This window comes from Sinohyriopsis cumingii, chromosome 9 (genome assembly GCF_028554795.1).
Source record: "Sinohyriopsis cumingii isolate HCF-2022 chromosome 9, ASM2855479v2, whole genome shotgun sequence".
NCBI classification, from domain to species: Eukaryota; Metazoa; Mollusca; class Bivalvia; order Unionida; family Unionidae; genus Sinohyriopsis; species Sinohyriopsis cumingii.
The window spans coordinates 112907687-112920510 of NC_142969.1; the positions used below are offsets into that span (position 1 = coordinate 112907687).

Sequence of the window (12824 nt, forward strand, 5' to 3'; positions counted from 1 at the left end):
CTATATTGCATATTTTACAGATTTGTCCTTAATTGTGTTTTAGTTTGTGAACTATCAGGACATTTTTAAGAATCAAATGTGATGCTTGTTTGGATATGATAAAGCAATAATTGACTTTGAAATTAAAACTGATTCCCAGCCATGACAACAGTCCATCAAGAAAGTTAAGATTTTGTGAATGTTTTACTTCAAGTTTTTAAGGTCATTACATTACATCAGAGTATGATATGGAGGTCTGACATAATGTTCTCTCTATATGGGGATATGTATCACAGTACATACTGTATTTTGAATTTTGTATGGTAATAAGTATTATATTGCAATGTGTATTGTGAATTCTGCATGGTGATATGTTTCACAAAGCATGCTATATTGTGAATTCTGCTAAGTAATAGGCATTATATTGCATAGTGTATTGTGAATTCTGTATGGTGATATTTATCATAATTGTTACGTTTAGGCTCTTAATAAATCACCAACAAAAAAGAGTGAAGACAACAAGCTTTGTAAAATTTAACAAATAATTTATTTCCTTAGAAAAGCAAGGTAGAAATGAGACAAAGAACTTATGGTTCTATAAATAAAATCCAAGAATAATCCAAGAATTAAAAAAAATAGAAGTCCTTGAAATAAAAAGTCTAAATGAATCTGAGTTGGAGTCCTGATAAAAAATCCAAGATGGAGGATGATGACCTATGTTGTGGTCAGGGTTGTCTTGATGTGTCAACATTTCCTTGTTGAACCACAGAAAATAATATTCCAGTTTTTGAATTCCAAATAAAATTTCCATAAATGTCTTTGTCCAAGAATTCTGTATGAGCACTTAAATATTCCCAGGGAAAAGAATAATTCCATAAAATAGAATTTCAGCTCAAACTGGTCAAAACAAAACACCTTTAAATGTTAATGGTTTATAGCACAACTGGCTAAATTCTCTATAGAAAATAGTTAATCACTAATTGAAGACGCGGAAGAGATTCCCATATGAGGGTCATATGATCATGTTTCTAGAATCACATAGAAACTTTACATGCCTAACATCACGTACTCCCAGTATGGCCTTGATTTCACTTTATAAATCTACACTAAGAAAGAATTAAATAAAATTATAAGAAAAGTTGTTTACTTCAACTCACTGATTTCTGAATCAAGGTCAGGAACTAGGTCAGTAATTAGAGACAGTTTCTGTTATTAGTATTTATGGAAAAAAACAGGTCAAACTGATTTCTGGAAAATGTCAAATCCAGTAAATAAAATTACATTACATAAGCTTGTAATGGAATAAAAATTATTTTAGACTAAGAAACAAACAATTGGATTAAAACAAATATACATAATACACTTAACATAATGCATACTGTATTGGGAATTCTGCATGATAATATGTATTATACTGCATAGTGTATTGCAAATTCTGTATGGTAATATGTATTATATTGCATAGTGTATTGCAAATTCTGTATGGTAATATGTATTATATTGCATAGTGTATTGCAAATTCTGTATGGTAATATGTATTATATTGCATAGTGCATTGTGGTTTTTGTATGGTGATATGTATCATAATGCAGACTGTATTGTGACCTCTGTATGGTGATATATATCATATTGCAACATGTGTAGTGATGGACAGCTCTGATTGTTTGCAGGTGTCAAGAATGATCCAGATCTTCGGGGTGTCATTCCAAACTCATTTGAACATATCTTCCAACATATATCACGATCTGAAAACCAGCAATACCTCATTAGAGCATCCTACCTTGAGATCTACCAGGTTTGTGTTCAACATTAGTGATATAACATTCAAACTTACAAAATGTAATTTTCTTCAGTTGTAAATACTTGACACGGATTGTGCAATCAGTTTCAATGACTCAAATAAGGTACCATATATAACCACATGAAAGTTGAATCCAAATGCAATTTGCACAGACCCAGATATAATATCACATAAACAGCCAGCCAATCTTTATTTATGCAGTTGGTTCAAGGTAATCGGGAGAACAATGAGCAAAGACCCTGATCTATCTGTATATGCGACAGCAGATGAGGGTCTGTGTTATTTGCACTCGACTTAAGAGTATATATGGTAGTTTCAACGGCACAGTTAATGGTTTTTGAGATGAAGAATGGGAGAAAGAAAGATGACTGACAGCCATCAACGATGAATCAGCAAATGCAAGTTCTGGCACCAGTGGCTGAAGCCAGAGATTGTAGAGATAAATTTCAGGATTGCAGAGGTAAGTTCTGGTGCCAGTTACAGAAGGCAGTATCGTAGAGGATTTTTTTTTTACACCAGCTACTGAAGCCAGGATTTTAGAGGCAAGTTCTGGTGCCAATGACTGAAACTAGGATTGTAGAGGTACGTTCTGGTACCAGTCACAAAGCCAGGATTGCAGAGGTAAAGAACAAGTTGCATGGCATAGAAAAGATACCCTTGATTTTCTTAAACCCTGTGTCTTATTGAATGAGGATAGTCTGTACTGCTCTACTCCTTTTACAGTGTATACTTGGTTGTAAGCTGAGTCCAGCTGTAAACTGTACAGACCCAGAGATGCTAGTTTATAATGCTCCAGCAGATCAGAGTATATGCAGTTTTCCAGGAGTAATCAGTAGAACAAACTGCGTAAATCCAGATCTGCCAGCTCACTACACAGTGACAGATCTATGCAATTGGATCCGACTTATAGTAGTTATAACTTTTTTATTTTGTATTTTTAGGTGGTGACAGGCTGTGTTTGAAGAACTCATAACAAATATAATATGTTGTATATAGAAAAGTCAAAAGCGTAGTTAATAATGGAATTCTTCACTTTTGATGCCTAGATGTGTAAACAAGCCAAAAAGGAAAGGGAATAATCGACATAAAATATAGTTTTAATTTTAGAACCTGTGATAGTACAGGTATTTACTGTCATTTTGCAGGAGGAAATCAGAGACTTGCTTTCTAAAGATCAAAGCAAGAGGTTAGAACTCAAAGAGAGACCAGACACTGGAGTCTATGTAAAGGTACGTAATATAATGTTATAGAGCACTTCTGGAAAGTGGGGGGGGGGATTTTGTTGCCTATGTGTACATTTGGTTGTCCCTACACCTCCCCCTCGATAACTTACAGACAGTGGGGTACAAAAACAGACCACAGTATAAGCGAGGGTGCAAGTTACTGAGAGATCTTTGAAAAAAAATTAAGAAAGGGTTGCCATTCCAGCCAGAGATCAAACAGGGAAGTACTGAGAAATGTGTTTTAAAGACATGAATTTCTAGTTATATCGTATTTCATACAAGTTTTTAGAGATCTTGATATCATGCATTAATTGTCATGATGATTGATGGAAATCCAAGATTTCATGTCTTTCATAAGAGTGATCTCCATGACACAGAAATAGCCAAAAGCCTAAGAATCTATGATGTTTAGTCTGATACTGTCAGTGCCAGTGAAGAATAGATAGATCCTTTAACCCTCCCTAGTAAGGAAAATGCTTGAGAGTGAGTTGCACATCCCTGGCAGAAATGATCAACACCCTAGTGCCAGTGACCAGTATAAGTGAATTGTGCCTTCCTAACAACAGCATTGAGCTGCAATCTTGCTCAGATAGATTAGAGGCATGCTCATCTTTCATGCTTTTGTCACCAGTCACTGGCTGCCTGTATCAGATGCTGGTCAACTACGATCAGCATGTTCATAGCACTGGTCACCAGGCCATGGTCTTTGAGCAACTAGATATTAAACTTTGATTGTCAGATTATCAAACTGGAGACAGGGATCAGGTCAATACCCCTCCCTCCATCCCTTGTTTTACCAGCCAATCCCTTTGCAAGTAGGGAGTTTGGTTTTGCTCTTTGATCTAGAGAAAGGGATCAGATCAGCATCCGTCTTGATAATGTTCCTCTTTAATAACTACACGATTCAGGAATACATACACCTTACTCCTTACCTGGTATTGAGTCTTCTCCCCCCCCCACACACACAGGATATCATCAGTGGCCATGCCTCGGTTTCAAGGTGTGGCAGATGTGACAGGCTGGGGATCTTCTCAGTTAACTCTGGCCTTCTCTAGTAAAAAGCAAGCAGGTTGCCACTCTTTTCAAAGACCGTTAAGAAAGTGTCTTCAGTCCCATTTGCTTATGAGGACAGATAACAGAGTTATTCCAGTTAACCCATGTAAGTGGTTATGGAATGACACAAACCCAACATTCAGTGAGTCCTCTACACAGAGGGATGCTAGGATGGACATTCTTGTTTTCACCTTGGAAGCAGGTTCAGGATGATAATGTCATCGCCATTTTGTTGACTGAAATGAGCTCCCAGGACAGCAGTTTGCAGCAGGCCCCTCCTTCCATTTGGGTGCTTTGCCCCATTCTACATGTTGGGTCATTTGTTATCTGAGGAGGAAGAATGGGTGTTTGATGAGGTGATAAATAAAGATTCTCCCAGACTTTTGCTCCAAGCCTTCAGGGGAAGAGGACACTAAGATTTTCTCCAGTCTGGAGAGGTTTTCAGGGTCCTCTCTCATTCAGATCCTCTTCTGCTCCTGTTCTTTGCTATGGTTCATGACTTGTGTAGATGTGTGCTGGGGCCAAGAATCTATCAGGCAACAGACTGGGTGTTTTGCTCCCCTCCCAACAGCAGCTACTCATCACTGCCACCAGATATTGGGCTCTTTCCCTATTTGGACCTCTTAAAACCCTTGGTCTTTAGGATTCCTGAGCTCCTCTCCCAGTTGTGGCCTTGGAGCTTAGGGCTTGAGTCTCATTGATTTCTTTTTGGTTGCACACTTCAGTCTGTTCAAAGAGGAATCATTTCCAGTGGCACTTCAGTACTTGTTGGAGGCTGTGGCAAAAACAAGGCATGAACTCGATGTCAATAGTGCTTTCTGCTGAGCTTCTCTGCCTCCACAGGGATACCACCTTGGAGATGTCCAAGGTTTTGCGGGACAAAACCTTTTGAGGGCTAAACCACTTGAAGTGGAGACACTATTTGGAGGTTTTATCCCCTCTGTAGCACTGAATGACTTTAAGGACCAGGAATACCAGTTTTCCTGGATGCAACTCCAGGTCTGTCGAAACCAGCATGCACACCCTGACAGTCGGAGAAGCTCTTGCAAGTTCTTCAACAGGGTCACCCTGAACAAACAAGCACCTTCAGATCAGATCTCCCACCCGTATTTTGTTGAGCAGTCAATGAAGCAGCAGCAGGGAGGGCGAATCCTACAAGCTACTTTTCCGAGACACCCCTTCCACGGAAACTTTTCCCGATAGAAGCGTTATTTCGACGAAATAACACTTTTATTCAGAAAACGAGACAAAAAAAAATGTCCTTGAAAATGTTTTGTATTTCCGCTGATATAACGCGAGTTACTTCAATAAATCCGACTCGTATCCGACATAATTTCCACGGTGAGGTATCATCGAAAAATCAGGTGTAGTTTGCGCCCTCCCTGCTGCTCTACGAAGACGAAGATTTCCAAGGAAACATTTTTATGTTAACCATACAGTGTATCAAGTCCGATACGGTATCGTGTCCGCGGGTCGTGTAAATTTATTGTCACAAATCCATGCGGGGTTCTTTGAGCGTGACTAAAGAAATTCTTAAACTTATTAATATCCATATCGCCGCTACACCAGGTTTGATGAATATTTCTCAGCGTGTGAACATCAACTCCATTAAACACCGCAAGAAGATTACAGTTATCCCTGATTACTTTTGGTATTTGTGTATAACGTTGAGTAACATAAATCACATCAGTGTTTTTATGACGACCCCGGGAAAATATTCTTGCAGGATTTTTTTGCTTGTCCAGCATCACATCATCATACACTACTAGGTTATTTATTTCCCCGTCGAGGTCTTCCACGGACGGAGCTTCTTCAATATCAGTTATAAATTCAACAACATCCTCGCCGTCTTCACTCAGCGCTTTTGCACTCTCATTAAAATCTTTTATAACATCATAACAACGTTGATCATCCACAGACGGAGCTATCAAGTATAGTTTGTCCCATTTCATCCACTTCATTATCAAGTTCAGCAACAGCTGTGTTTTACCTGAACCGGATGGCCCAATTATAATCGCGCGGATAGAGTTTGGTAGCACTGAATTATGCTTAACTGGCTCCTTTCTTCGCGTCGCAGAAAAATCTGTAATTTCCATTTGTATATAAAGAATAATAATTATGGATCTATATTGTGTGAAGTGTAAGGCACGAACCCCTACAAACGACATAACAACCATTACAACAAAAAATAACAGACAAGCACTTTCTGGTAAGTGTGCGCAATGTGGCACAAAAAAATTTAGATTTCAAAAAAAAAGCCTGACAAAGTCAGCGGAGGTGACATCGCAGCAACCCTCGGACGACTTCCAGGTACCCCTTGGGCTAAATATCCCGGAGAAAAGCATCTCCCAGGATACAATTACTGCGGTCCAGGGACACGACTAGATATCAGACTTGATGAACAATCTAAACCAAAACCGGGAGAGTATCCGATAAACGCTATCGACGCAGCGTGTCACATACATGATGTTGCTTATCGAAGTAAAGATCTACAAGACAGGCATATCGCGGATGTGAAATTAATTCATGCACTAAGCTCCATAAAAAATAAATCATTTAAGGAGTCACTCGCTAATTGGTTAGTAAGATCAGCGATGAAATCTAAATTAGTATTAGGCGCTGGATAATTAAATAAAAATGCAAGCGATTTATTATTCCCCAATCGGATACTGGAGAGGTAACTCAGCAATTAATAAACTCGCCAACGCGGCATCAGTAACACGCGAGGTTGCCAAAAATTGGCTATCAAAACAAGCAATATGGCAAATCTACTTACCACCACCTCGACAAATCAATTTTGCACATTTTGATGTTAGTACCCCCAATGAAGTTCATCAGGCTGACATACTATTCCTGCCTCATGATACTGTCCGTAGAAAAACATACAAATACGCGCTAACAGTAGTTGATGTTGCTAGTAGATACAAAGAAGCAGAACCGTTAGCGACTAAAACAGCCGCTGAAGTTGCCTCTGCGTTTAAACGAATTTATCAGCGAGGACCTCTAAGCTGGCCCCGATTATTACAAGTTGATCCTGGCAAGGAATTTCAGGGCACGGTATCATCACTGACAAAGCAGCATAACGTTGTTATACGACGAGGGCATACTGAAATTCATCGGGATCAGGCAATTGTTGAGCGATTTAATAGAACACTCGCTGAGAGATTATTCGGATACCAGTACGCGAGGGAATTCATTTACGATACGAGATCTCGTGAATGGGCTGCAAGACTGCCAAACGTGATAGCCGCACTGAATAATGAAATTACCAGAACAACAAACATGAGACCTGTAAATGCAATCACAAAAAAATATATACCCCGCGTCAGTGAACGTGTTTCAACGCAGCCAACGACGCTAGCGTCCCCGTTGCTGGGTAATGTCACCGTTAGGTATTTATACGAACCCGGCGAACTCGAAGGAGGAAAAAAAAGAGCAACCGATCCCACATGGAGTGTTACCACACACAAGATATCCAGCATAACCAGATCAACTGGGAGAAACGCAATTTACAGATTAGATTCAACTGCTCCTCAGCGTGGATTCACACGCGAGCAACTTCAGGTGATTCCCACGGATACACAATTACCACCTCGATCACTTAAATAACTGCAGCAACACCTCTGCGTCGATTACACTCAAGACAGGTCAGCATTACATTTTCACGCGTATGACCGAGATTGCTGTCTATTCTATCCACGGTAAATTGTCTTGGGTCGTTTTTCGGATACTGCCATAATAATAAACAATTACAACTCGCACAGTGATTATTCTGACGCTCACGTAACGACAACACAGCGTTGATATCCAGGTTAAACTCTCTATTATTTTTCTTATCGCTTTGTCGGTAACTGTCTAATTTTTTTCTTATTTGATCTTTTTGCGTTAACTCAACAACGGCTGACTTCGTTGACGTATCTAATACAATTCTTCGTAACTGAGCCATCTTTCTTACTCTGGACACGGCTAAATAAACTAAATTTGACCATTCGATGCGGTCATCAACGATCCAAACAGTTGTATCAGAAATAGTTAATCCTTGTGCTGAATGAATCGTCATAGCATATCCTAGTGTCCACGGTGATTTATTTATTGCTAATGCATCTTCGACCGCATCGACGTTAACTGTTACTATATCATTCAATACTAAATTTTGTTTCTCTGGTTTTCCGGGAATATCAACATCAATATTCTGCAATCGTGTATCATCTGGTCTATAACATAACGGCACTTCCAACGTTGGAAATTTCTGCCGCTGTAACTGAAATAGTCGCCGCTGAAGTGTATCTCTGACTGATTTTCTACTTGCAACAATTAAATCATCTGGTTTCCACGCCGTTAAAAAGTTATCAAATGAAGTCTCTGGAATTATTTCACGCATTATTTCACATTGGACTTTATTGGTTTGTAGCCTAATTAGTTTTTTAAACTCCTTTAATGTGTCATCAAGCGCTCTGATGTCATCACGCATTTCCTCGTAATAATCAACAAACCCTCTCAACCATTCGTGGGGAGATTCGCCGACAAATGGTGGTGGTTGACCATGATCGCCGCACATCACAACTGCGGTATTTTTCGTTAACAACCACGTCAGGAACCGTTGTAATGTATCCAGCGGCACAGTGTCTATTTCATCCCAGATGATTTTCTCCGGGATATACTTCGTTCCCATTCGCTCAGGAGTCCATGTACCGCCGCTGTATTTGAAAAAGCCGTGATAAGTGCAGGCCTTTACTCCGCGTTGTATCATTTCTCTGGCAAGTCTGTGTGTTGGTGTTAGTACGACCAAATCAGAACCGCGAAATAGTTCGATTGCACGAGTTGTCTTACCACAGCCTCCAGGTCCGTTCAAATAAACTGTTCTGTGTCTAGCAATTGGATCGTACACAGAAGGCAACGACAAAGTTGTCCACGACAAGGTTGTTGATTTACGATATTCATCTTTAATTTCAACATCAGCTGATTCACAGTACGCGTGCAACTCTTCCTTTTTTACTCGCCATGTTCCCCATTGATCATCCGATGTTGGTAAATCTAACGCTGTTAAATCGTCTTCGTTAATATAAAACGAATCTGTTGCAACCCTTACCACGAAGGGAACTCTATTCACCATCGACAATAAATTTATAGAAACATAAGCCAGCATAGAGGATCTCAAATGAGTGTACTGAGCTGAATCACCGTCGATATAACTAACAACTGTTCCTAATCGTTTTCCAGGCATCTCCGGCAATGATATTATTATATCCTCGCGGCTACAAAATGTATCTTTCGCAGTAGTATCAGCGATAATGAAATTTAATTCTTCTTCATCCATAATTAATCGACTGTGATGTCGTTTATGATCATATGCTCCACCTTGAGTAAATTTACCTATCAATCTTCGGCCGAGATCTTTACAGTTGCGCTCATCATGTTTATACGCCAGTGTGCGTAATTCTTCTTCAGACGCTGTAGGATAATTTAATTTTAAGTCAGAATAACACGCAGTATCAGTTGGAGATGGTAACCAAACTGAGGTTTGTTTTGAGTAACAAATAATCCCCTCACTGACAACAACAGATGTTAGTATTGTTTTGTCAACCATAAACCGCAACAACGGAAACGGCACCCACTTCCTTTCGTGGAAATGTCTGCCAAACCAAGCATAATTAATAGGATGTAACCGTGTTGCAAATTCGAACGATTCCACGCGAGCAAATCCAGTCAGGTCAAAATCAGGTAAAGGTCCGTTAATAGCTACTCTTGTCATTAAATTTGTGGGATGTCCAAATCGTTTAAAGTATTCAGCGCATTCGCCATAGCCAAGAAAACTTCCTGGATAGCACGCAATCATATCCACCGATACCATATTATCACTAACAAATACACTATTCCATAAACCGCCGTGTCCGTATTCGATGCAACTCTGCTGAACATTCTCGAGAAAACTCTTCATGGTTGGTTTCCAATTATTTTTTTGTCGTGCTATATGTGCGGCAACACTTGGAACAGTAAAACAATTAGTTAGTAATTGATCAACTTGCTCAGTTGAATATTTTTCTGTGAGCGCTTTCATTTCATTTTGTAACTCCGCAGTTCTATATATTTCTCCGTTCGGGGTCACGAACTGGTCATAATCACCAACTTCAGAACTTCTAAACAACCATACCGATACCGGATCGGTTTTACTCATTTGATAAATACAATCAAAAATACCCGCGGAATAATACCTTATAACACGATCGCGTGGAAATATTTTAACTGATTCCGTCCAGGCGTGGCTGTTATGATCAATAATTGTTATTGAAGCTCCACTACGGTTGTATTTCGATTTATACAATTCCTCGCCTGTTAGCGATAATACCGTTATAGGAAATCTTAATAATTTTTCTAGCGCGGCAACATCCTTAATTGACGCCCCTGTATCTTTGACTCGATTAGCCCATGTTGTTATTTTATTTTTTCTGATCTCAGTTAGACCATTTCCACGTGCTGCGTTTTTAAAATGTTCCATTACTCGCTCAGCTACACAATTTAACATTACTGATGTTTTCATTGGCGTGAGTTTATCTACACTTGGTTTCTTTATCGGATATATTCCGTAAACGACTGCAGTTACTGGATACGATCTGGCGTAATACGGTATATCAACCCCCGTCAACATTCCTGGTCTAGAATTATTACTCAACAAAATAGTTTTCCTTTTAATGTCAAGGATAGGATCATTTTTATCACGGATAATCCACGTGTCATCGTCGTTTTCGTTGACCACTTTGACAATAAATTTTATCTGTATGAAATATCTTCTATCGTCGAGATACCCAATTATGTTACGCGCGATTGTATCGTTCATGGTAGCATCAATGATAACGCTCGCGTCGGGGATAATTTTATATGTCGACCACACATGTGCGGCACCATCACGACGAAACTCTTCCTTGGCATTCTTGATAACACCAAGCAGTTCCTTTAACTCTCTTCGTCGTGGATCAGCGGTTAACCGGTCAAGATCGAATCGAGAACCTGCGGGTTTTATTCTGGATAGTCTTTCAAAACTCATTATTATAATTAAGACAAGTATTTAAATAGACAAAAATATTATATATAATGAACGGAAACTCAAAGAGTTTCTCTGGAAATGCAAAGCATTTCTCATGCAAGTGGATTAAACTAAATTCATCAGCGCCGTGTAGCAGACGTTGCAGAGGCGAATACTGTGGACAACATGCTCAACAGGTCCGCGGTGGGAGTCTAGGACCGATACCGTGTATCAGATGCGGCATTGGAGTACGAGGAAAAACGCAATTATGTTCAGCGTGTGGGGGGAAACGCTATCGAGAACTAAAACGGTATTATGATAAAAAAAATCCAGACTCGAACACTCTCTCGGAGCGTGATTACATAAATAAGTTTTCAGACAAATTATGAATTAGACAAATGATTTGCTTATAGTATAATGAATCAAGAATTCGTCCCCGAACAAAAATTTGTTCCACATCCAACTATTCCAAATTATGAGGCAAACCGAGATGGCATAGTGAGAAACTACAGGCTGAGGAAACAAGTTGGTACAGTTGATAATGCTGGTTATTTAAGATTTACTGCCACGTGCTCAAAGAGGTATTTATGTCATCGTTTTATTTACGAATGTTTCTTTGGAGTGATCCCTAAGGGTTTTGTCATTGATCACATTAACGGTAACATACTTGATAACTCTATAAACAATCTTCGCGTGGTCACTCAGAGCAAGAACTGCCTACTGGGTAACACAGGGCGTTGTAAAACAGTTGCAAGAAGAGCTATTAAATCTATAAACGCAATTACAGGTGAAGAAATTGTATTCCAGTCAATAAACGCCGCCGGTAGGTATTTCGGTATTTGTTCACCTGTTGTACAGCGTGTCGCAACCGGGATCTACAAAACAGCATTTTCAAAGAAGCTCAAACAGAAGATTTCATTCTGTTATATAACTCTTATCGCTGACACAAACGACGATAACTCCTCCACGAGTGTGTAACGCTTTGCAGAGTTGTCGTTGCTGGTCAGAGGATTTGCTCCCTTGAGAAAGCCACCTTGATAAAATATTTTATCGAGTTCATAACATGTAATCATTTATTTACCGTAGAATATATATTTTTTTACAAACAATATCCTCGTTTTACTGAATATATCCGACTGTTTTGCTCTTCTGTGCTTGTTATATGACCGCGCTTAAGAAAACATACAATTAAAATATTTTAAACAAGTCCCGCCCACTGCTAGAGCGAATTTCCAACTCGCAAGTAACAGTTGGGTTATATACGAAATCGCTCCCTAAGACCTTTGGGTCGATCGAAAGTCAGCAGCGCAAGCAAAACCATAAATTAAATCCGCCAATGGCGGGTGTTTTTACACCATCCAATGGTCGATTCAATGGATGGTTTTGCTTGCGCTGCTGACCGTAGAAAATGACCCACCTGTGTATGTTTGTGTCGTCATAGGATAAGGTCTTAGGATAAGATTACATGTTCATTGTGCCTTTGCCTGCTATGACACTCGAATCAGAGGTTAAAGGTTGTTCTGTGTTGTATCGTCCCTCCCGAGCTTCTAGACCGTTATTTGACGATCTAGAAGTTCCTCATGGGGTGAGTGACCCCCAAAAATAAACAGATAGATGGATGCATAAAGCTCTACGTCACCTGGGTGCCCACCAATAGAAACATTCAGAAAGAGTGTTGGCCAAAAATAAACGGTAACATGAGGTGCCTAAGGGAAAAATCACAACACGAAGGTCTAATATAAGACCA

At 39.5% G+C, this 12824-nt stretch overlaps 1 protein-coding gene across 1 annotated transcript in view; it reads left to right on the forward strand.

Annotated features, from left to right (window-relative positions):
* Window positions 1-12824, forward strand: part of LOC149792494 (kinesin-like protein KIF3B) — a 110435-nt gene that overhangs the window by 16080 nt on the left and 81531 nt on the right. Inside the window, exons 6-7 of the mRNA XM_089971082.1 lie at window positions 1650-1774; window positions 2926-3009. Coding sequence (XP_089827208.1) covers window positions 1650-1774; window positions 2926-3009 — 209 coding nt within the window. The remainder of the gene's footprint in view (window positions 1-1649; window positions 1775-2925; window positions 3010-12824) is intronic.